This window comes from Xenopus tropicalis, chromosome 7 (assembly GCF_000004195.4).
Source record: "Xenopus tropicalis strain Nigerian chromosome 7, UCB_Xtro_10.0, whole genome shotgun sequence".
NCBI classification, from domain to species: Eukaryota; Metazoa; Chordata; class Amphibia; order Anura; family Pipidae; genus Xenopus; species Xenopus tropicalis.
The window spans coordinates 31,297,233-31,321,296 of NC_030683.2; the positions used below are offsets into that span (position 1 = coordinate 31,297,233).

The window sequence follows — 24,064 nt, forward strand, 5'->3', positions numbered from 1 at the left end:
CCAGATTATCCTCTGTATATGTAATTAAGGCTTGTATTGATTGAAACTTACCCAAGGCCCCCCAGAACTGTAATATCCTTAAAAACCAATGATAGACCATGCGTCAATATAGCATTCAGAAATACATGGAGGGTATGGCCATGTTGGTTCGGACATACATTTTCTAAATTCACTGTTCATATCTAAGTATTAGGTTCTCAATACTCTTTTAAAATCAGTTTGGGAGGCCACTGTGGCATCACCACTTTATACTGGCAGTGTTAGGATAATATGAAAAATAATGGAAGGGACAGTTCCCTTACCACTTGCTGTTTATCGTACCTAATAGAATCTGATCAATGGTTCTGGAAAAATAAAAGTAAAATGCACTCATACAGAGAGTATCTGAGACTGCTAAAGTTTTGTTTGCTTTAAATGTGATGTGCAATCTGGTTTCACTCTTCTGAGCAATGAAAGCCTGTGACAAAGAGAAAGGGTTTTTTGGACTGTTCAGCTGCTTCCCATGGCCAACAGCTTTATGCCATTTAGGCCACATAAAGCTGGCCATACACGTGGCGATCCGACGATGTTTCGTACGACCATCGGTCGCACGAAACATCGTCAGATCCGCCACACACCATTCAGGGCTGAATCGGCAGGTAAGGAGGTAGAAACAATAGGATTTCTACCTCCTTCTGCCGATTCAGCTCTGAAGGGAGAATTTTGGTCAGGCGCCTTCTATGGCGCCCGATCAAAATTTTCTAACCTGGCCGATCGACGAGCCGACCGATTTCAGCAGCTTCCTGCGACATCGGTCGGCTCGCTGACATACCATACACGCACCGATTATCGTACGAAACGAGGTTTCGTACGATAATATCGGTGCGTGTATGGCCACCTTTAGACAGAGCCCTCTGATCTGAAATCACTTACCCTCCAGGTATTACCATTTTAGCTATCCTTCCCCTTTATAGGGCACCGTGCATGTTAGCACCTTCACATGTGCAACGACCATGCTGAGTAGAAGGAGGCCTGCACCAGTCAAACCCAGAATGGGGGCTCTGTCTTACATATATGATACTGATTCTTATATACCCTATTTCCAAGCAGGCTATACATTAACTAAACATTAAATAAACCCAATAGGGCTGTACTGCCCCCAATAAGGATTAATTATATCTTAGTTGGGATCAAGTACAAGGCACTGTTTTATTATTACAGAGAAAAAGGAAATCAATTTTAAAAATCTGAATTATTTGATTAAAATGGAGTCTGGATAACGGGTTTCCGGATAACGGATCCCATACCTGTACTGGCAAAAGTGAAATAAAATGTAAATCCTGTCCCTGCATGCTGATAAATCTTTGTGTAAATCTTTATAAAACTGCTACTGCCAAAAATATTTTATTTCTAGATGAAAGATGTTATCTAATCATACTTTTAATATCTGGCTTTTTAAAGACAATACTCTTTCCTTTCAGTGTGAAACCAGCCCTGTTGCCATACATTCACTTCACCCCAATGGCTAAGGCAATATTTATAATATTATAAAGAGATCCAGCTTGTTTTAATCTCATACTCACATTTTTAAAGCCTCGATATAGAACCTGAAGTTCTTTTTTGGTGAATTTGGTTTGTTCTTGTAGCTGTTCCAATCCTTCAGGACGGTGACAAACGGTAGACAGCTCAAAATCATCTTCTACACTGTCTGAAAGGGAGGGATTTAAGGCAAAACATTATCAAAATATAACAGTTACTAGTTTTCATACAAATAAGACTAAATCCATTTTCAACATAGAATAATTCCATATCCTTAAATACAGGCAATGCCTTGAATACTATATATATATATATATATATATATATATATATATATATATTATGTTTAGCAGTCCCATAAATAGTTTATGCACTTTGTTATGATTGGACGCAACAAAAATATAAAGGTGCATTGGCTAAAAGGCCATGGTAGGCATTTAGGTAAGAACAGAGTCCATCACCACTGCTCACTACACCACCATTGGCCTTCCACTCCTTTATTTTCATAGCAGCACCACAGAAAGCCAAACACAAGCCGAGTCTCTGAGGTCTGGGTTTTCAACTGTTAGTCTGTTCAAGTTTTAAAAACATTACTATAACATTACCGTACTCACTTCCTGTCTGAAAAGATACAACATAATTGCTATGCTTAATGGCTAAGAGTTTTGAAATAGGAATGAGATCAGTATTTTATCTTGTATATACACTGCTGGCTGCAGAGGCCTATGATAGATTTAACTAGTGACAGGCAAATAGAGACATTAACTGAGCCAAACAGACCACTTGACTATAATAATAAATGTATAAAAAATATAGAAATAAGCAGCAAGTTTATTCATATACCAAAAAAGTGTATTTGTTTTGCTTGAGGCATGATCGGCTTTGTAGATCAGTTAGATCTTGCTTAGCTACATTCACTTGCCATAGACGTATTCAGGTCAGATTTTGGCCATCTACTCCAATTATTATAGTTTATCTAGAGGGCAGTGATGAAAATGAAGAAGGGGGCTGGGTCAGTTTCAATGATGGAGCCTTTGCAGGAATGCCAATTTCAGGGATTTTAGGTGACAGTTGCCTAGGCTGGACCATCTGGTGGTAGAATGAAGGATATATAGAATGAGGTTGGGCAGGACAGAGCTTCTGTTCTTACCTAATATTATTTACAGCGGGGGTCATTTAAGCTTTATAAACACATACTGGCATAACCTTAAGTTTTACTCTGTATAAGATAAAGTGTAGAAAGGTATAATAGCAAATAGACCTTTCTGTCATTAGCTTACCTATTGAAAAGAAGTTACCAAAACCCTGAATTGCAGACAAAGGGGTCTATATACTATGGGAAGAGCAAAAGCACTGGTGCATCCGTTAGAGCCCATCTGCTTAATACTTGAACCCCTGCCCATGGCTGGTGCTGTTGCATCTTGACCTGGACAGAAGTTAAGTACAGATGCCTTGCATCTCGCTCATCCTGAATGGTATTTCAAGGGACACAGCCATCTTAACTAAGTGATTCCCCTGACGCTCTGCCATCATGGCACCTCAAAGGGTTGCACCTGTGGGTGCTGGGCAAAAATTCTTGTGGAGCAAAATGCTGAAAACATGAATGATCCTTTTTCTTTACTCTTTACATCTTGCACCCAGTTGTAAATAAACCCTAAAAAGTCTAAATAGCACACCTGGTAATGAAAAACACCCCTAGTAAACAAAATCTGGTTTTAGCGTCAATCAACAATATGTAATCATGTATTGCTTATTTCAGATTCTGGACAGTAATGATTCTTTCTGATAGTCATTTAACATTTTATAACTTTTGCATTATGGTAGCATGGCTGATACCAACAGGTGGCACTCAAATCTAAGTGCCCCCTCCTGGTGCTCAGGAACCTGTGCCTGCCTGCATTTGGCAGCACTATATTCAGGAGGGGGGGAGATACATAGTCATCCACCCTCCTGCCCCCTAACATAGAGGTCACTGAGACGCACAAGTTAATGAGCACCAATGGATGTGAGCTGCAATGGTCCTTACTGCCTTCCTTATGGCTTCCTGAGGGTCACTCTTGTGCCCCTTGGTGCTCTTGCACTTCGTCCCCCAGTCTTCTTAAATTACCCCTTATGTGTTATAGTCAAAATGTGTATTTATATAAAGGGTATTTATTTTTAAGCCGTTCTGTCCCTTTTGTAAGTGGCTAAGTATTAACATCCAGCAACTCTTAGTAACTTAGCAGTCATCTTTCACTTGTCAAGTGTAATTGAAACATTGAATCCAAATGCCTCATTGGTTGCTATGAGTTACTGAGCCTAGGCAGATTTTGCTCTCTTATTGTTATATAACTCGGTGTGTTTAGTTAGAATCTTAAACACTTATTCATACATTTTAAAGGAACAGTAACACCAAAAAAAGAAAGTGTATAAAAGTAACTAAAATATAATGTGCTGCTGCCCTGCACTGGTAAAAGTTGTGTGTTTACTTCAGAAAGTCTACTATAATTTATATAAATAAGCTGCTATGTAGCCATGGAGGCAGCCATTCAAAGGAGAAAAGGCACAGGCACATAGCAGATAACAGATACAACACTATTGTATTCTGCAGATCTTATCTGTTATCTGCTATGTAACCTGTGCCTTTTCTCCTTTTTTCCAGCTTGAATGGCTGCCCCCGTGGCTACACAGCAGCTTATTATATAAATTATAGTAGTGTTACTGTAGCAAATACACCAGTTTTACCAGTGCAGAGCAACAGTGCATTATATTTTTATTAATTTAAAGCTCTTTAATTTTTTGGTGTTACTGTTCCTTTAAAAGAAGTATCTAGAAGCTGGTTAAATAGAAGGACAATGAATGCAACATCAACCCTTTGAACATTACTGTGGAATGCTATAAACAAGTTAGACTGTAATGTGACCGCCGTGACCCAGATCACTACCTCTTCTCAATAGCAGCACAAAGGAATTAATCTCTCGCTAAATGGAACCTCCGCGTATTCTGGTTTCATGTAAACCCATTTGTAGACATGCATGTGCAGCTCTGTGAACTAGAAGCAAATGCCACTGTAATTAAATATAGGGCACTTCCTGTTCAGAATGGGCTAATGCTATTGTTCTGGCCGAAATCCAAGTCTCTATCCTATATTATAGAAATTATAGAAGCAGTTGAAAAAATAAATGACCTGATATGATGGAAGCATCTTATAATAGTTATTATAACAAAGAACAACATATTCTTCTGCTCCTCAAGGTAGTCCTCTTTCTCTTTGTGTTTATAGCCCAGCATTAGTGCTGCAGATGCAACACAGCAGATGGAGCACACTTTCTCACAAAGTCTATATATCATTCCATTTGAAAGAAGTTTCTGTGGGATCCTTTGTGCCACTAAGCACTTTGCACAGTCCCTGTGTAGCATGGGCCAACAATGGCACAATCATTGACAGACTAGGCTGTATTGGCACGCAAGGCCCAGTGCTCCATCAGATCGGCTCAACCACAAGTCCCCAATACCACCAGAACCACTTGCTTAACACTTCACAAGTCACTTGGTTGCTCAACACTGCCCCCCAGTAGTTGTTTCCTCACTTGTTCTCCTCCTCCCCCACTGGACTCTTCCTCGATCGCTCACCTCTGTCTAACAGTCACTAGCCTGATAAACCCCCACCCTGTAGCACCCTAGGCATACACCCCTGTTTCCTACCGCAATTCCCAGTCCTGGGTACAACTGTGACAAAATACAGAAGTAAATATCACCCTAAGCAATGCAATATTTCTCCATTTAGGTACCAGTGCTTCCACTTCTCTAAAGTTAATAAAGCTTTTATATTACATCAAACAAGCTTGTAACCTGGTGTAGGTTTCCCAACAACCTCATGTATAATACTTTAGATACATAAAAAGTGTTGAAGTCCACATACCTAAAAAGCCACACATAAAATTCTGCCTCAATAGCCTATAGCATGCCTCCCGCTAACAATATATGGCAGTATGTGGAACATTTCTGTAATGGCATAAGAGGTATAAACTTAATTGGATATCAAAACAGCTCTGAGGATTGATTCTTTACACCATTACCTTCTTTGGCCTTGACACAGATAGCACTAATAAAGCCAGGACTTTCTTTGTTTTCAAACCCTAGACCTTTGAAACAGAAAACCTAACGAGAAGTCCAATTCCCATGAAGTCAAATTTACATGCTGAAATAGTCAGATCACACCGCCAATAGGCAAGTACACTAGAATTTCATTACATTTGACAAACGTTTTTTAAGATATCATTCAGTTGTACGTTTTCTTTTACAAAAGGGTAGTTTTTTTCTTTATTGTATGCTCATTTATTACAAATAGGTTCCCCCGGTGTACAAAATATATAACATAGGCGCATGTTTCACTTCTTGCCTGGAGGCACCCAATCAGTTGCAGAGCTAGGTAGAACCTATGAATCCCCTCAAACTTATTGCAGCTTGGCTTCTGCAGAAGAATTGATAAACCCTGTATCAGTACTATTAAAAGGGTAGTTCTGGATGCATTTTTAGCCACGTGGATATAAAGGAGCAATTAGCATAACTCTGAGAGGCAGGCCTATCTGTTTAGCATGATAATACCTCCTATTTTTAGAAGTCTTTTTATTGCATTGTGAAGGACCTTTTTGGCCCTTGTAGTGACAAAAGGGTGATCTAAATGTGAAACTATCAATTGCAATCAAAATTCCTAACCTGGAGGCATGTGCTATTTTTAACCAAAACGTCTCAGGTTTGACATTGCTCGTTTATCAAACCGAACAGAACCCTGTACAATGCAAGATAAATGGTATCTGTCTCTGTGTTATTTTCTCTGACTGATTCATCAAACATGGGGCTTTATTTGGACAGTCAGATAACCAGACAGACCAGCACGGAATCATAGCAATATATAGAGCAATTTATTTATTATAATAGAACTGGACACATTAGCCTGGTTAAGAGGTTTGCCTTCTTCTCTCACATGATATTTCTGATCGTTTACAAAAATGAGATAATTTAGAGATAATAATAATTTAGAGCTTGTGATATTTAACCACACAGAACACTTACAATATTGATACCTTACCGGTGTTGCCTTTGAAGCTTGTATTACACGGGCAAACTTTGTATATGATCAGTCATAGACAGAATTCTACTTATAGCAGCTAGTAAGAACGCATTCCTACAGAGTAGGAAATGAGAGGGTTGTAGTGGTTGCCATTGCCCACTGGGCATGCTGGCCCCAAACATGTAGTGTTAGGCATGGTTATTAAAGATATTGTAGCAACATTCAGCTTCTTTGCTAGCTCCTGGGTAAGGTGCTCAGGGCTTTACCTTGACATGGTATAGAGCAGTGATCCCCAACCAGTGGTTCGTGAGCAACATGTTGCCTACCACCCCCTTTGATGTTGCTCCCAGTGGTCTCAAAGTAGGTGCCCATTTTTACATTTCTGGCTTGGAGGCAAGTTTTGGGAGTACAGAAACACAGTTTCCATTAAAGAACACCCCTCCTGCAGGCTAGCAGTGCACATGGGGCTACAAAATAGACACTGTCCTTAATTGACATCCCAAAGACCTGTTTTTTCATGCTTGTGTGGCTCACCAAAATTTTTAATTCTGAGTGTGGCTCAAAAGTAAGAAAGGTTGAGGATCCCTGGTAAAGTTCATGACCATAACCTGCCCCCTTAATAGTGGTCAATGCTTAAGTCAGGAGACACTTTTCCCAAGAAATGCAACCATGCAGGGAGTTTCCAGTCTATGACAAACATGACCAGAGTTAAATAGAAACACTATATGGGATTTACAGTAACGTGGTATGCTGGTTTGGCAATTTTATTTCCAGAACTTATAACAGTTGGTTGAAGCTGTGACCATTTTTACTATCCCACAGCAACCAATTAGCAGGTAGCACTGACTGGGCTGCTGGTTGAAAGCAAAGCTTAGTTTGCCATGGGTTACTAGTCTAGATGCATATGTTGTGCCTGTTCTTACATTAATGATATTCCTTGAAGCAAATTAGCAGCAGGACCAGATATGCTTGATAACTTCTTCAAATACATTTTAACCAGGATGATGTTATATGTCAGAGTGAACTGAAAATATTGAAATACTCCTGCCAAAAGACTCTACTCTAGGCGAATAGCAGAATACAGCGGCTTAGAAGCTGAAGTATGTGCGTACAAAATGCTTTGCTGTTCCTATCATGTAATCAAACACATTGGACATGTTACACAAGCACATCACATAAAAAAGTCAGAAGGAAAAAGGTCACTTGCTTTCACTGACTGAGGGGGTGGATTCGGGACCGCAGCAAGGCAAGAGTTTGAGGAAGCGCTGTTTAAAAGCTTTTTTATTTTGACTGGGCAGGTTGCCTGAAATTCAGCAGAACAAAACAAAATATTAAAGAAGAAATCCGCATTCCAAACTGTGCCAGAAACTAGTACAGGTATGGGATCTGTTATCCGGTAACCCAGAAAGTTCCAAATTACGGAAAGGCCACCTTCTATAGACTCCATTACACACAAATAATTTTACTTTTTAAAACTGATTTCATTAATTTTCTAATAATAAAACAGTACCTTGTACTTGATCCAAATTAAGATATAATTAATCCTTATTGAATGCAAAAGAATCTTATTGGGTTTAATTAATGTTTTAATGATTTTTTAGTGGACTTAAGATATGGAGATCTAAATTATGGAAAGACCCCTTATTCGGAATACCCTAGGTCCCAAGCATTCTGGATAACAGGTCCCATACCTATATATGCTTTCAAACACACTGGGCGGCAATGATGTTAAATAAGCAGTCACATAGTCATAATATTGGATTCATTTGGGTAAAAAAAAGTCTGTAAACATGTTCAGTTATCAACTTACATAACATAACTGTTCTATAATGTATTTTACCAGTTTGCCTCTTTTCAATGCATTTAGTACAATGAAAATCATTTAGTGCCCAGAACTATGAAACACAGAGCAACTTGTCATGAAGTAAAAGAGTTAAACACAACCAGTGCTTTGTTGGAGAAGCAGCCAATGATAATGTAGCAAATGCACAATCACCAATTTCAGAAATATAATGTGGAATTTCCCATGGGCTTGCTGCCTAGTGCATGTTTTAGAATGTAATCAATTTTTAATTAAAATTAATGGGACTAATTGTCTGGGTGTTACACTCAACCTCACGGAACTGTGTATTTAAGGGGCCATTTGTACAGGGGAATTCATACAGTATCCTGCATTCCTGGAAATTGTCAGTAAGCTTTGGGCAAATGGAAGGAGCTTCTTTTCTTGGTGGTGTATTCAACTTGCAGTCCTGCCTTGGTTCATCTCAGTGGGCTGCTGGACCATGTGCCTCACTAGTATTTGTAAGGGATTATAATACAATAGAAGAGCTATGGGAACTAATAAGGAGGGCGATGACCGTTTAGCTTGATATGATAACTGCTAAGGTACGACTATATTGATTTCCTGGGGGATGCAATATAATATATTAAGTTAGCTAGGAGTAGTGGTTGCCAAACCTTAGGTAAGGGCCTTCTTAGCTCACAACAAGGTTACAGATATAGGGAAACATTGGTTCAGCCACAGTTTCAAGAATATCTTGGAAAGCAAATACAGTTTTCTTCCCAAATCTCAACTTAATTGCTTTGTAATTACATTTAAGCTAGACTTAAAGATGTTCCTGCCCAATTATCACTCTAACTGGTCTTCAGGCTGAGCCTTGCCTTCACCTGGAGGATTAGCTATACAGTTTAGAAACCACTGCTTTATATAAAAATCAAAACATATGCTGGCATATTTATCAGTGATTGTTATGGAACTGTACAGATGCTATCTGATGATCGCATTCCAATGAGAGATAATAATGCAAAGCCATTGTGTTGTCTGGATGTTATCAGCAATAATAGCTTTTGCCCACTATGGTTGGCATGACAGTGAGGAGCCAAGTAAGCTCAAAGTGATTGGCAGCTGTGAACTAAATCACAATCAGTTAATGGCTTGTATGTGTGTTTATTTGAGCAGTCTGTATCTGTTTTGGTCTGGAAAATTTCTTTCTTTCTTATTTCTGCCCTAATGACATTTTGGTGCCTTATATAACTCATTAAAGGTCAGTATCTGTGATGACAAATATATATATATAAGAGATGGATTTTTTTAATCACTTCAGTGATTAGTCAGTACAGCTTCTTTTGGTTGGTTGAACGCACAGTTGGTATGACTTCCCAAAGCTGTCTGTGCCTGTGCAGTATTTTTAAACTGTTGAATCGTACCATAATGTGTGTACTGAAATGAAAATGTCCTGGATAGTTGTAAATTAGAAACAGTATGAGTAATATCACCCACTGCTCCAAGCCAACTTTCATGTTCTCAACATATCTGAAAGACTGTCTCTTGCACTCCCCATAGTGACTTCTAATAATGTCACAACTACTGGTTCATACGGAAATGTATAAAATTAGCACTGGACTTGGTCTCCTAGGACCAACCAGAGAACCTGACATCCAAAGTCTAGAATGATAATTACTCAGTGGAGACAGTGATAAATTCTACAACTAATATATATCCCTATGAAAGAAATAAGAAAGGGATGATAGAAATGATCTAAAACTGGGACCCCTTTAGGCCTGGGAAGATCCTCTGCTATTCTGGCATGGCAATGGGACCCTGTATAAATGCAAGAACAACCTCAAGCATTAGACTTGAAATGAAAACTGCTCATGTATTCAGAAATAGTGAAGACAACATACTGATTAGCCTCATAATTCACCAAAACCTACGTGTTAACCTGATGGAACACACCTTTGGTTGTATTGGGTTAGGCATTGTCTTCTCACTCTGCAGAAGTTTAGCATTATAGTTATACATGACAAGTTGCGTCTTGTTTCTTTCAAGCACATTCATTTGCAAACACCAACAGAAAAGAGCAGCAGATTATGAGCAAGCAAATTAAAAAAAGCAACAACATGCAATTTATATGTTGGAAGCACAGCGACCACGATTGGAAAGATGATTTGCAACACGAAGGTAAAGTGTTGGGTTACAGCGACTGTAAGTGTCAGTAAATCATCTCTGCTGCATAAGTAAATACATTCAGTAGAAACCCCATTTTTAATTTTTCAGAGGACAAAAAAAAATCCAATAAAATGCATTATGCATTACATACTACCACAAAAAAAGTAAAACAAGGGAAACCTTTAGATCAGGGTATGTAAAATTAAGGTTTTACTGTATTGATCTTAAAGGAAGCCATCATTCTGTAAATTAAACTGGAGAATATCATGGTGTGTATTTTGGAAGGACACTTAATACTCTGTGTTATTATTTCTCATCCTCATAGCAGAAAATCAATATGCATTTGCCTGTTATTGCATTTTCTTCAAGCAAATGTATAATCATCTGCTCTTATCCTAGAAATTAGTGTTATGTTGGATAATGTACTTAGGGGTTGCTATTACACAGTGCTTCTGGCCCCACACCAAGACCTTAAATAAATTTGGTATTTTTATCTGTCCATGGGTCAGAATCTTCACTGTGCCCAGCATACTCCAGAGAGCATGGGTCTGCTGCTGGGTCTGCTGTCTCTAATGGTTAACTGAGGGTTAGCAAATTATGGGTAATGGAAGATGTAATAACATCATGAACCCCAGGCTTTAGTTTAAGAAGAAGGTCCTACTTCTACTGTGGCCATTTTAGGACATCTTCCACTCGATAGATTGTCTCACCTGTGCACTGTATCAGGTCTTAAGGCTGCCATACACAGGCCGATTCTAGCTGCCAACATCGGTCCCTTAGACCGATTTGGCGGCTTATCGGCCCGTGTATGGGCACTAATGACGGACCTACCTGACTGACATCTGGCCTGAAATCGGGCAGGTTTAAAAATCAGTCGGATCGGGGGCCGCATGGGCTCGTTGATGCGGTCCCTGAACCGACCGGCGCCTATACCCGTCATTCTAATCCGTAGGTGGGGATATCGAGAGAAGATCCTCGCCAAGCGACCAGATCTTAGCGTGTATGGCCACCTTTAGAGTAAATGATACAGGACAGCTGACACAGAGCAGGGAGGAGAGCTGATCACTGAGCTAGCACTCCTGACCATTGAGCCAACCAACAAATGCCCAACTGGGAAGGGTGCTTGAGGTTGTGTAAGCACAAAGGAGCTCTAACAGGGGAGATGGTGGTGCAAGCTACAGAGTTACTTTCCCTCTGAATGTCCTAAAATACACACTGTAAACTTGAGAAAGTTACTGTTATAAAGCTATATGTGAAGATCCTACTCTTTTTGACCAGCAACTCCCAGCAACTTCATTTAAATCTTAAAACATCTAAAAATATATTTCTAGAAATATTTATGAATATGTCAGTGGGCCCCTCTGAGATTCCAAACAAAATATGGACCCCTTCATTCCATCCTCAGCCCCAGGAACTACCAAATATATAGGAGAAAAAAAAATCTGTAAAATGCATCTATAAAATCAATGGCAGTGTGTCAAAATAATAGTTTTGTTGAATGAAAAGAAAAAAGTAAAATCCATTTGGCAGAAAATAAAGGGTAAAATTAATTAAAACAATGAATCAAAAAAGAAAAGCACAAAAAAAATAAATAAAAATTAATTTAGGTTGATTCTGTATGTTTTAGTGATTGTAATGTTAGATTTATTACAGGCTGGGGTAGAATATGGTAATTTAAATCATTTGCTGAGACAAAAATCATTAGCAATCATATTATTGGCATAATGTTACAAAGATATTGGAAAATATCATAAAAGGTGCACAGTTTACTGCATTTCTAGTCACCTATAGCAACCAACCAATTTATTACATAGGGGGAGATAATGTAGATGTTAAACTGCACAAATGCCCTTGCCAATAGCAACCAATCAGGTCTTTGCTTTTATTTTTCAACTAACAGTAAAGAGTCAACAGCTTATCAGCACAGGTATAGGGGGCCTCAGTCAGGCCCTGACAGCCAGATGTCAGTCGGGCAGGTTTAATAATTTTAACAACCCATTGGGGCGAGGAGCATTTTAATGCATTGTCAATGTGATCAATCTGATAATGCCCAATCTGATAAGGTGAGCATATTGGGGAAAGATATACTCGTTTGCTCATTTTAACGACCTTTAGACTACAGCGAGCAGGGAGAAATTGAGATTTCACTGTTCTACCAGAGCTAGATTCCAGCCCAAGAGAGCGATTCAGGATTCCTGCCTACCACACAGCTAAGTACTTCCATATTCCTTCCCTGGTTACTATGATTTTATGAGAGTAGATTTCTCTAGCTACTACTGCCATAATCATTTCAGTAAGAGCTATCTCCAGCATGGTTGCTATGGGTGACTAGGCCTGAGCAAATGTGATCCATGTACCCTAAATAGGGTATTTTTCTCTCCTCTTCTAAACTTGTAAATGACGCTTTCTCTATAGAGCACAATAAAGGCTCAGTCTAAAACTGGATTAGTTATGACACAAATAAACATGATAATGAGCTCATGTGTCACAGCAAAGCTAATATAAGATTCTAATTACCTCAGTAATGTGGGCTGTGTTTGCTTTTATAGAATCCCCGTCACCAACTGTTGTGTTAAAGTCCTCGCCTAACCGGATAGTCTTAATTCTTCCTCTGCTGCTCCTGGGCTTCCTCTCACTAGTGCACGGTTAAAGCTAGCAACTGGGCTGGAATGAGATGTCATGTCAGAATTTAGGCTTCTGGGAATGTAAGGAGATTAGAACATTCACCAAAGATGCACGAAAAGGAAAAAGAAAAGGAAATTGGATGTAATGCATTTTCCTTATTGCCTCTTGGATTTAAGGACAGCACTTGCTCTTATTATATCACAGGGAACTGGGGAACAGAAATGTTGGGGCAAAATTTATGTTTAACAATGTACTGTGGGTATTTAGATATAAAAATCCCATGGGTTTGTAAGTGAATGATCTTCATACAGATATGAGTTGTAGTATAAGGAAAGTATACCCCATAATAATCTAAAGTTTTTAAATATGTATTTGAAATTGTGTGAAGGTGATGCAGGCAATATGGCTATGCACTCTGCTAGTTAGAGTATCCTATACATGCAGCACCTATATAAACAAATCTTTCTGAAGCCTCACTTACCTATTCAACCTATGATGGAACTGGCCTGCAAATATCTGGCCACAAGAACGTTTAATAGTGGGTGGGTATAGTGTCTATCAAGTGGGGGGTGCTCAAATTTTCCATTAAAAATGGCAGACAGTGATGGCACCTAAAATCAGTTTTATGGGGAGATTCCTGCTATTATGTTGCTATAGCAACAGATCTCTGCTCCTCAGGGGTGGGGTTTAGCAGGTTTGCTAGTGCAGTGAATACTGCTGTGCTCTTCTTAACTAGGGGAATTGGGTCTCCAGTTGACTCATTATCATGTAACTAGTCCTTCTGGCAAGTATTTGCTTTCCGGGCAGATGGGTTGCCTAAGGGTCTTACCTCATGGTAGAATGCCCTATCCAGTTCTTTACCACCTATTTCTGCAGCAGAAGTGCAAGGGGGCAAAAATAAGCTTTAAACTTTAACTCTGCTATGCACTCTGCTATGCTATGCACTCTGCTGTGCTTGGGACCTGCTACAAGTACACCAAGCCTCCCATATATGCCTACATGTGAATAAACATAAATGTGGCATTGCCAATCATAAAGATACCCCGACTGCATAGCATTTTTTACCTAGAGTTTCAAATAATCAGGTAAAGTGGCAGATTGAGAACCTTGTTAAATTTGGCATCTGGAAACCTTGAAATATAATGGTTATATAATAATAGTGGAGGAGTGGAATTTATCCGGTTACCTGGGTGATTAGCTAAGATGTATGATAATTGTTTCTGGCCCTCAACAGTCCTGTTTTGTTTTTTTTTCCAGCTAAATTTATACATAGATGTCAGACATCCTGTTAGTCAGACATCCTACATAGGTATGGTACCTTTTCTATTTTTGATCTGCATCTGTTTGTATATGGTTTTTATACTATGTGTCTTTTTAAACTGTTGGTTTCAATACTAAAAATATCAGGGCTGGAACTTGTGGTAGGCAGAATCTGCCTAAAGCGCATTATTCAGGGGGTGCAGTTCCAAGTTCCGAAGGGAGCAAGTGTCAGTTTGGAGTGTAGAGGTGGGAGCACCTGGTTGAGGAGGTTTTTGGTGGCTGCTGCACCAAGATTAATGGAAAACTCACCAGCACTTTCTGGCACTTCCAAATATATTCTACCTGGTGCACACTGAGCAATCGGCTCATATACATAAACACTGGCACAGCAAGGCAATTATAAGTGGGGTAAACCCTTTGTGTTTATTAGTTGCAAGCCATGTAAAGTTTCGGGGCATGCCTCTGATGAAGTATACCTGGAATCACATAATCATTACAGGGATGAAACATGGCTGTGACTAAAAGAAGGAGAATATAGATGTGATTGGAAAAGGGGAATTAAATACATGAAATAATGTACTGTATCTTTAAACTGCTTTTGTGGCCTCTCCATTACCAGTGCAGTTACCAACAGGAGCTGCTAGTTTTGATCAGTCTAGTACAAGTTATAAAATATAAGCAACGGTCTTATTTGTTGACATGGGTAACTGCAATTGTGCCATTAAGTGCCTATGCTAGTAAATAAGCTTTGGTACCAGGGTAGCTGTGGAACTGAGGGGCGAAATCCAGAGACAGGGGACTAGAAATAGTGCCAGCTGAGAGACGGGACTACAGAGACTGCTAGCTGAGAGAGGGGATTATAGAGAGTGCCAGCTGGAGTCAAACTACATTAATTCTGTGATCACAATGTAAAGGGCACTTGTAAGAAGATAAAACTGGTAAGGTAAATCCTGCTGGAGAGGCAGAGATAGGAGAAGTTGTGAGATGGGCAGGGTTAATTCTCTTGATTAAAGAGGACATGAAATGGTTAATAGAGAAGTTCAGTATTGGGAATGGGTATGTAATATTCTAAGTTTACAAGATAGGGGCATCTTTTGGGACTGTGAGGGTAGCCCAGTGGTAGTGAGCTAACTAAAGGAGGCAGCCGTGAGTTTGTTAATCCTTAGACAGATGGCTAAATCAAGGGCACTATATGTTACTGATAGAGGCAGCCCTTGGACTGCGGCTAAATTCTGTAGCAGGGTGCTAGATGTGCTTATAAAGGGGTTCATTCTGCCCAGGAGTGACTTACTGACAATAAAATAGCTATCATTTCACTTCAACATTCAGCAGTACAAGGGCACCCTGAATTGTGTATTAATCTGTTAATCTGCTTCATATGTTCTGCTTCTTGTTGGACTTCCCCTTCCTCCAAGGGAAATTATAAGTATTACATAATTAGAGCAGCGAGCACCATTTTATTCCTGAGATTTTTATTGCACATGATTGGGCCTGCTAGATTGTGGCTCTGACTAATAATAGATCCCATTTGCATGCTCACCTAAATAATGAGAATGATATGGGACAGAGCACTGCCACCCCAAAGTACTGCTCAAAGCAGTCAAACACATTAGGGCTCATGTACTTTGACCCGGGATGGACAAAAGTGCACCCTATTGAACATACTCCCCAACTGTCCCGCTTTTCGCGGGACAGTCCCGGTTTTTACAGCGCATCCCGCTGTCCCGGATTGTTAAATGAATGTCCCGCATTACGGAAATGCAGAACATTCATTAAACTATCCAGGCCAGCGGGATGTGCTGGCTACAGCCGAGCGCTCCAGCTCTGACTAGTCCTCTGGCTCCTGCTTCTTATTCTGCTCCTCGTACGGCGGCGACAGGCCCTTTTATAAGGTTGCGCCCGTGCGTACATGTGACGTCATATGTACGCACGGGACACAACCTTATAAAAGGGCCTGTCGCCGCCGCAGAAGGAGCAGAATAAGAAGCAGGAGCCGCAAGAAGCAGCAGCGTCTATGGGGGTCACTGTGGGGGCATTTACTATTGGAGGTACTCTCTATGGGGCAATTGGGGGCTACTGTGTATGGGGGGCATTTACTATTGGAGGTACTCTCTATGGGGCAATTGGGGGCTACTGTGTATGGGGGCACTGTGTATGGGGGGGCACTGTGTATGGGGGGAATTTACTATTGGAGGTACTCTCTATGGGGCAATTGGGGGGCACTGTTTATGTGGGGCTACTGTGTAAGGAGGGCTACTGTGTATGGGGGGCACTGTGTATGGGGGCAATTGGGGGCACTTTCTATGGGGGCATTGTGTATGGAGGGTACTTTCTATGGGGGCATTTAAAAATGAATTTTAAAAAATGGGGTGTGGCAATTGGGGCATGGTCACAAAATGGGCGTGGTCAAAAAAATTGCCGCGCTGCGCACGCCAAGTCTTTTTGTCCCTCTTTTCATTTTTCAAATATTGGGAGGTATGCTATTGCACTCATTTAAAAATCCCTTGTGTCCAAGGCCTGACTGCTCTTCACCCAGCACTCAACTGAAAATCCAGAGCCAGGTGCAGAAGCAGCACCAGTGGACACAGGGCAGCCCTGCCCTTACTGTCTGTCAGGATCAGACTGAGATGTTTGGTGCCGCTACCCCAGGGGCCCCTTCACCCCCCCACCCACCCAATGTCAGACCCTTCTCCGCCCTGCATGTGTACCTCATACACTTTCATGTGTGTGCTAATGAGCTGGGGCTTAAAAGCTCCCTGCTTTTCCACTAGAGCCTTTTTGATCTGAAGGTAGGTGCAACAGGGTCTTACTACTCAGTCACATTGTTTGCTGGACTTTATTTTAATTGCATCACAGACTCAAAGTCATTAGACAGTGTAGGACTCACGTACAATGAGGGGCCTTGACGTGGCACGTGAGCTTACATATTTTGGCCAAAGTGTGGTACTAACACCTCATTTTTTGTAAAAATTATTTTTAAAGGCAAACTAAGCGCTGGCAATCTTTCTTTCTCTTTGTGTATAATTAATGGCTTTTTATCGTTTCTAGCAGCTGGTCAACTCCAGATTGTGGGTTAGACCGAGCGCTGGCACAATAGTGTGTTTCTAGCAGCTGGTCAACACTACAGCGTGGGTTAGACTTAGCGCTGGCGATTTCTTTCTGTGTTTTATGTGGACCTCATACTTACTTTTGCCATGATCAGGGGAGGGAGGATAACAGGGGGGGCTGGCATGTATCTGGCTGGGTCGGCGGGGCCCACCGGGTTTTTTCCCAGTGTCCCACCAGCCCAGTGCTACCCTGCTGTCAGTCATAGGAAAGGTGATAAGTACAGGGCTCTGTTGGATCTGCACCTGCTGTATAAACTGCCCACTTTCCCACAATTTAATTTTATCTTGGCAGCAGTCCATCGTAGCTCCCGCTCACATTAGTACATTTTATACTTTACTGCTTATTGAAAAATTAAGGACAAATAAATGCTACTAATAAAGAGGGTATAAAGAGGGGGATATTTTGTTCGCAGGTATTCACATTCTTAACATAATAAAGGCCTGAACAATAAATGAGAATAAAAATAGAACAATGAATGGGAAAATGAATGAATGGAAGCATTACACAGTAGAAGTGCGCATGACAGGACACTGGGCGCCCGGTCACGGAGACAGCGTATATCACATTGATAAATTGCATGTTGTTTTGTCAGACATTTACAGACGATAAATCCACAAACATTTCATCACATGTGCGTGCAACAAATACACTCGTAACTGTGCAATAGGTCAGCATCATGCAGGTGCATAAAATATAGATATATTTGCTGTCCTGGCTTCTAAAGATTAATATTCTTCTATATGGTTTTACAATTCATATTTACAGAGAATGAAAGATACAGCAATCTGACATCACAACCTGATACTGCACAATCTGTTATTATAGATGATGAATAAGAGGCTCAGAAGGATACACAAATAAATACATAAAATCTATTGGGGAAATGTAATAGAAGCTGCAAAGTTTAGGTCTAGTAGCGATACAAACTATCCGCAGGTAGTATTCACTGGTCACGTGTTACAAAATAAACATCTGATTGGTTGCTTTTGGTAACTGGACACAGACTATAGGGGTCCTTTACTTTGACCCCAGGCGCAAGTACAAAAGCAAAAGCATAAAAAAATCACCTCCCTCCATGGCCAGACTACCTTCTACTCCTAGCGGCACATTGGCAATCCGGTGCCAGGTGTAGAGGGCAGCCCTAGCCTTATGGAGAGAAAGTAAACAGAGGGATCAGTTGCTACCTGAATGACAAAACCTAGGGGGCAGGAAGGGGGATGTCATCAAAAGGGGTTCAGAGGTTAAAGGCTCTATGGCAGAGGGGGCATTTATGGTCTGTGTAGCAGAGGGGGGCCACAAGATGCAAAAGTGTGATTTCTTGGTGACAGAAGGTGCAGGGCTTGTGGGGAAGTAGGTGGGATCTGGGTGAATCATGCATTTCCTTGCCTGCTGCTTATGACTGCAGCACTGTTTCTAATAACTTCAGTGTGGGGACATTTTGGTTAAGGGCATTCCTACCATTTTGCCATTTGTCTATGATTCATTATCCTGTTCCTGTTTCCCACTTCCTGTCTAAGCTGAGAGCCAGTATGCAGCAAATTATACCAGGAAGCTTACCCCACTTATTATGCCAGCGAACCACACAAGCTCAACAATTCGGGGGCACTCCCTCCCTTCGTGGGGTAAGCTCACCAGGTATAATTTGCAGTCTTCATTTCTCTTTCCTTTCGTTTCCACTGCAGGTTGAGTGTCAGTAAGTACAGCAGGCTTGTGTGTAGAGAATCCCATGCAAATGTCATATAAACGCTGAGGGCCAGAAAGTATGCGGTCCAACCAATGCAACCCAGCACTGTGTGGTGCCTGAAAAATGCCAGGTAACAACAACCTGATTGTAGGACCTAGATTTAACAAAATAACGCAACAAATATGAAATATCAGCCAGAGGCTTTGAGCCACACAGATGTTAACTTTTCCAATAGCTGATTATTCTGTTGCTCCCCCCCCCCAACATGCTGTAGACTATTACTGAAACCAAGGAACCTTGAATTTAGAGGATAAAAGCTTTTCCACATGCTATTGTTGGAGCTGCTCTACTGCTCAAGGACAGCACTGCGTCATGTATCCCTCCACATCTGCCACAAGCAGAATTTCCTTATTTTTCCAAAGTTCAAGGTTCGTAAAACCTAGATAATACCATAGGGTTATTCTAATCTTCTCACCCTAAAACTATAGAAATGTCTCTGCAGCAAGGATTTAGCCGGAGATAAAACTGCTATAATAAAGCGGATGTTTAATTTGGTTATTTGAAAAGATCCTTCCAGACCAAGTTGGCAGCTTATGGGCCAGTGTATGGTGCCAGCCAACTGTCCTGCCCAACCAATATTAAGCAGATAGCCATCAGGCAGATTTGATTTTCCTGTCAGATTTGGGGCAAATGTGCCTTCATGCAGTGTTTAATCCCAATGGTCTGCAATAACAGCAATTATTGGATCAGCCTGATATTGCCTCAAGATGGGCATATTGCTGAATGATCTGCACCCTTGGCAACCTCATGTTTCTGTCCTTTGCTGGTCACCATCACAAAGCAGGGACTGCAGAGAGTTTATGGCTCACTAGAAGATGATGTTTGTTCTAAAACAGCCCTTCCGGTAGCCCTTGTGCTATTGCTATGGTGAGAGAGTTAAAATTATCATATATCAATGGTTCCCAAACTGTGAGGCTGCCTTCCCCCAAAGGGAGGGGACTTGAGTAGTGGCCGGGGTGGGGGGGGGGGCAGGCTTAGTTTGAAGATCACTCTTCTGGATATGCCTGAAAGCCCAGCTTACTGTACTAGATGTTCTTGGGATGATGGCTGCACAGCTGATAGCACTATCCTTTCTGCTACCTTATCCTTGTCATGGGATAAGGGGGGATCTGACTAAAGGCTGGATGTTCAAGGGGAGGTTGAAAAAGTTAGACAAAATTTAGACACAAAATTTGTGTTGTTATTACTATTATTAATGAAAAGAATGCTTTGTATTGGTGGTTTTATATATAAAACTGCACTCCCTGCACTGCATTACCTGTGTCTTGCAAAGTGAAAAAAACTGGCAATATATTTAACCAATGTTTTGGTCTCAGCAGAGACCTATCTCAAGGTTGACCCTGAGACAAAAATGTTGGTTCAATAAATTACCACTTTTCACTTAGCAAGACCTGTGAGTGCATTTTTATATGATTTTATACTGTATTCTGGCATCTAGGCAATTGGCTTATATAAATGGAGTGCAAACTACATGCTGGTATACAGTAGCAGCGCACTCCTGGGATTTTTTGATAAAAATAAACTTTTATTTCTTCATGCCACAAAATTTATACTTTGGCTCTTGCCTGGAGTCTCAAGATCAAATGGCTTCACAACATACCATCTTAATATACCCAACATACCCCTTCATGACATCATCTCCCCTCAACAACGAAACGAACAACGAAACATTTGTAAAGCGCTTTTCTCCCGTGGGACCCAAAGCGCACCCTCCCACATAGAGTAACTCCTTAAAATACATTATTAAATAAATACACAAGCAGACACAAAAATCTTTTAAAATCCATTTGTTGCGTCATATAGATTATACAAGTTACATCCATTATAACTGTCTCAACCCTATTTGCCTGATCCCTCCAAGATTACCTTACTATTCAAAAAGCTGCTAAAGCAACATTGCTCAACCAGGTCCTTTTGGGCCTATGTCTCTAGCTTTTTATCCAGTGCACTTTGCATTGCAATTAAAGCCTAGAACCATCTCCCCCTCGTTTTGGTGGTGGAACCGTATATGGGAAAAATTAATTTCCTACATGGTTTTGCTAATTCTCCTGGCAAGGAATGCTTGGAGGCAGAGGTTCTACATCAGCTGGAGTTCCCATGTGTGCCAGTTTATAAGAAGCCTAAACATAATAACATGTTTATTTTTAGAATTTATTGTGACATTGCCAGCATATTATACTTTACAGGTTTACTAAAAAGTAACATTTAATCCAAGTACCACTTGCCTAAATAATAACGACAAACAGAATTTCTGTGAAAGGTCTCTCTGAATTATATATGTTGTAGGACATTGATAGCCTTAAATTACAGGGAAAACCAATTCTACACAGTAAACATTAGAAGAAACTTTAATTTGAGTGGTGGACATTTGACCCACATCCCTCAGGCACAGGTGACTATTGTTCATGCATTCCAGTCATTGTGCTGAACATTCTAGAACTGTGGATGCCTGGAACAGTGCGGCGTTACCATTTACTTGCATGCTTGTTGCAGGCCTCCAGGTTACGCTTACTAATGCCTAGTCTCTCCATTACAGGCGTGATCAGGCCACCTAAAGCATTGCACCCAGGCAAGAAGGGTCTCCATTAAATGCTAAGGCAGGTGGGGTTAAAACCGGTTTAGATAAGGGTTCTCCTTCCAATGCTTGTCCATGAGCTATTAGGAAATTATGGACGATACAGTTTACCAACAGCTAAAGGACCAATAATTGATCATTTATGAGCTTCAATTACAAACCATGGGTAAATCTGAATCAGTAAAATAACCCACATGGGTTACTTCCCATGAATGAGCTCCATGGGCAAAATATATTGTAAGATCAGATAGGTAATGAGTTTATTACACACAGTGTGTAGGACAAAATTGTAATCACATTTGTCAAACTTTTATGTTTATTAGTAATAGCCAATTAGAACTTCAAACTGACCTTGAGGCTTGAAATGCATTTGCTGGTGTGATTGGGTTCAGGAGCATAACTTTACCTACCTTTACCTAAACCACACGGGTATTTTGTACAATCCTGGTGGGCTTTGTTGCCCCAGGCTCATCAGCAGAAGGGGTTGTTGGGGGTTGTTGGTGGCCAATTCCAAGCAAATGTGGGCAGGGAGCTTGGAACTGGCCAGGTTGGTGGGCCCTTGGGATCATGTCTTCCTTGGGCCCCAGGTACCCTAGTCCAACACTGCCATCCACCATGACCTGAGAACCCCTGCACATATATATCTGAGAAAAGATGGGGGGGGGTCAAGTTATGTTCTGTAAAAATGTTGGTGATGTGTTGGTTATTAAGAACATTGGGAAATATTGCAGTTCCTATGGATTTTGTATTTATTGCACCCAGTATGCAGTATGTTTTTGTTTTCTTGCAAATGTCACCAAGTAGTCCAAGTACAACCAGCAAAGAAAAGTTGGTCAGGATAACTATGTATTTTTTTTTACATTTTATCCTAGTGCAGACAACAGATACCATTTAACCTCATTTTTGGAAAGACACAACACATATTGAATGTCTCAATTGCGTCCATTACCATTGCCCCCTTGGTAAATGTTTCATTTAGATTTGGAAACCTTAGAAGTGACTGTCAGCCCTTTAGAAGGTCTAGTCACCTTTTGTAAATAATACAGAAAACCAAGAAATAGTATCCTGGCAATCAAGGTTAAGTAGGTGCTGTATTCCTGGAGATACAGAAATATAAACTGTTAAGAAACAAAACAGCAAAGAAACCTAGTGTTGTAAAAGTTTAGGTTGTGCAGGTTGGTAAAAGACACTCAGGCCAAGTGGAAACCAACACTGGACAAAGGTCCAGTCGACAAAATTCTACTTAAAGGTGGCCATACATGAGCCGACCTGAACAGTACCTGACTGGTTGGCTGATAAATACCATACAAGGGGCCATAATTGGTATGGCTTTGTTTCAATTGTTCTCTTCTTTTAGTACGACAGTCTAAATGATCGGAGCTGTGTCTTATTTGCTGACCACATACTGGCCAACATGATGCATCGGCACCATCAATATCCTTGGCACACTGATAAATATGTATCTCATTGTATAGATTTTTTTTCAGTTTGTCTACCTTGGTGCCTAGAGCTGTTAAAGGCTACAAAGAATAATAATTGCATTTAATATGCCATCATAAGGTTACCAGTTGACTAGAACTTAGGGATTTACATTTAGATTGTAAGCTTTAATTGTGCAGGGCCCCTCTTGCACATACACATCCAGTGATGTAACATTCAGCCACCAGGCCCCCATGCCACCCTCAACTGGGGGTTCCTCTTCTCCTCTTACCATGGGTGACTAAACAGGGAGTCACCGGTGGCAGGAACCATGACCAGGGGGCGATGAAACACGGAACACAGCCCAAGAGGGAGCAGGTATCATGTGTCTTTCTGGGCCCCCCTGCAGCTGCAGAGTCTGCTCCCCCACTAGTTACACAACTGTATTCACCCATCTACGTATACAGCTTTGAATAATATATTGCCACTTTATAAATATGTGTCACTTTTAGCACAGTCAAGATAATAAACTGCTGTATGAATATACAGTGGCTTGCAAAAGTATTCGGCCCCCTTGAATTTTTCCACATTTTGTCACATTACAGCCACAAACATGAATCACTTTTATTGGAATTCCACGTGAAAGACCAATACAAAGTGGTGTACACGTGAGAAGTGGAACAAAAATCATACATGATTCCAAACATTTTTTACAAATAAATAACTGCAAAGTGGGGTGTGCGTAATTATTCAGCCCCTTTGGTCTGAGTGCAGTCAGTTGCCCATAGACATTGCCTGATGAGTGCTAATGAC

General features: G+C 40.7%; 1 protein-coding gene across 3 annotated transcripts in view; it reads right to left on the reverse strand.

The window, feature by feature from the left end:
* The window catches only part of kcnip2 (Kv channel interacting protein 2), a 238,699-nt gene that overhangs the window by 13,582 nt on the left and 201,053 nt on the right, over window positions 1–24,064 (reverse strand). For 2 of the 3 annotated variants that reach the window (XM_031906013.1, XM_002936767.5), the window contains exon 2: window positions 1,563–1,687. In XM_031906013.1, coding sequence (XP_031761873.1) covers window positions 1,563–1,687 — 125 coding nt within the window. Of the gene's footprint in view, window positions 1–1,562; window positions 1,688–7,778; window positions 7,875–24,064 lie in introns of all 3 variants that reach the window. The other variant, XM_031906014.1, reaches the window with a different exon arrangement.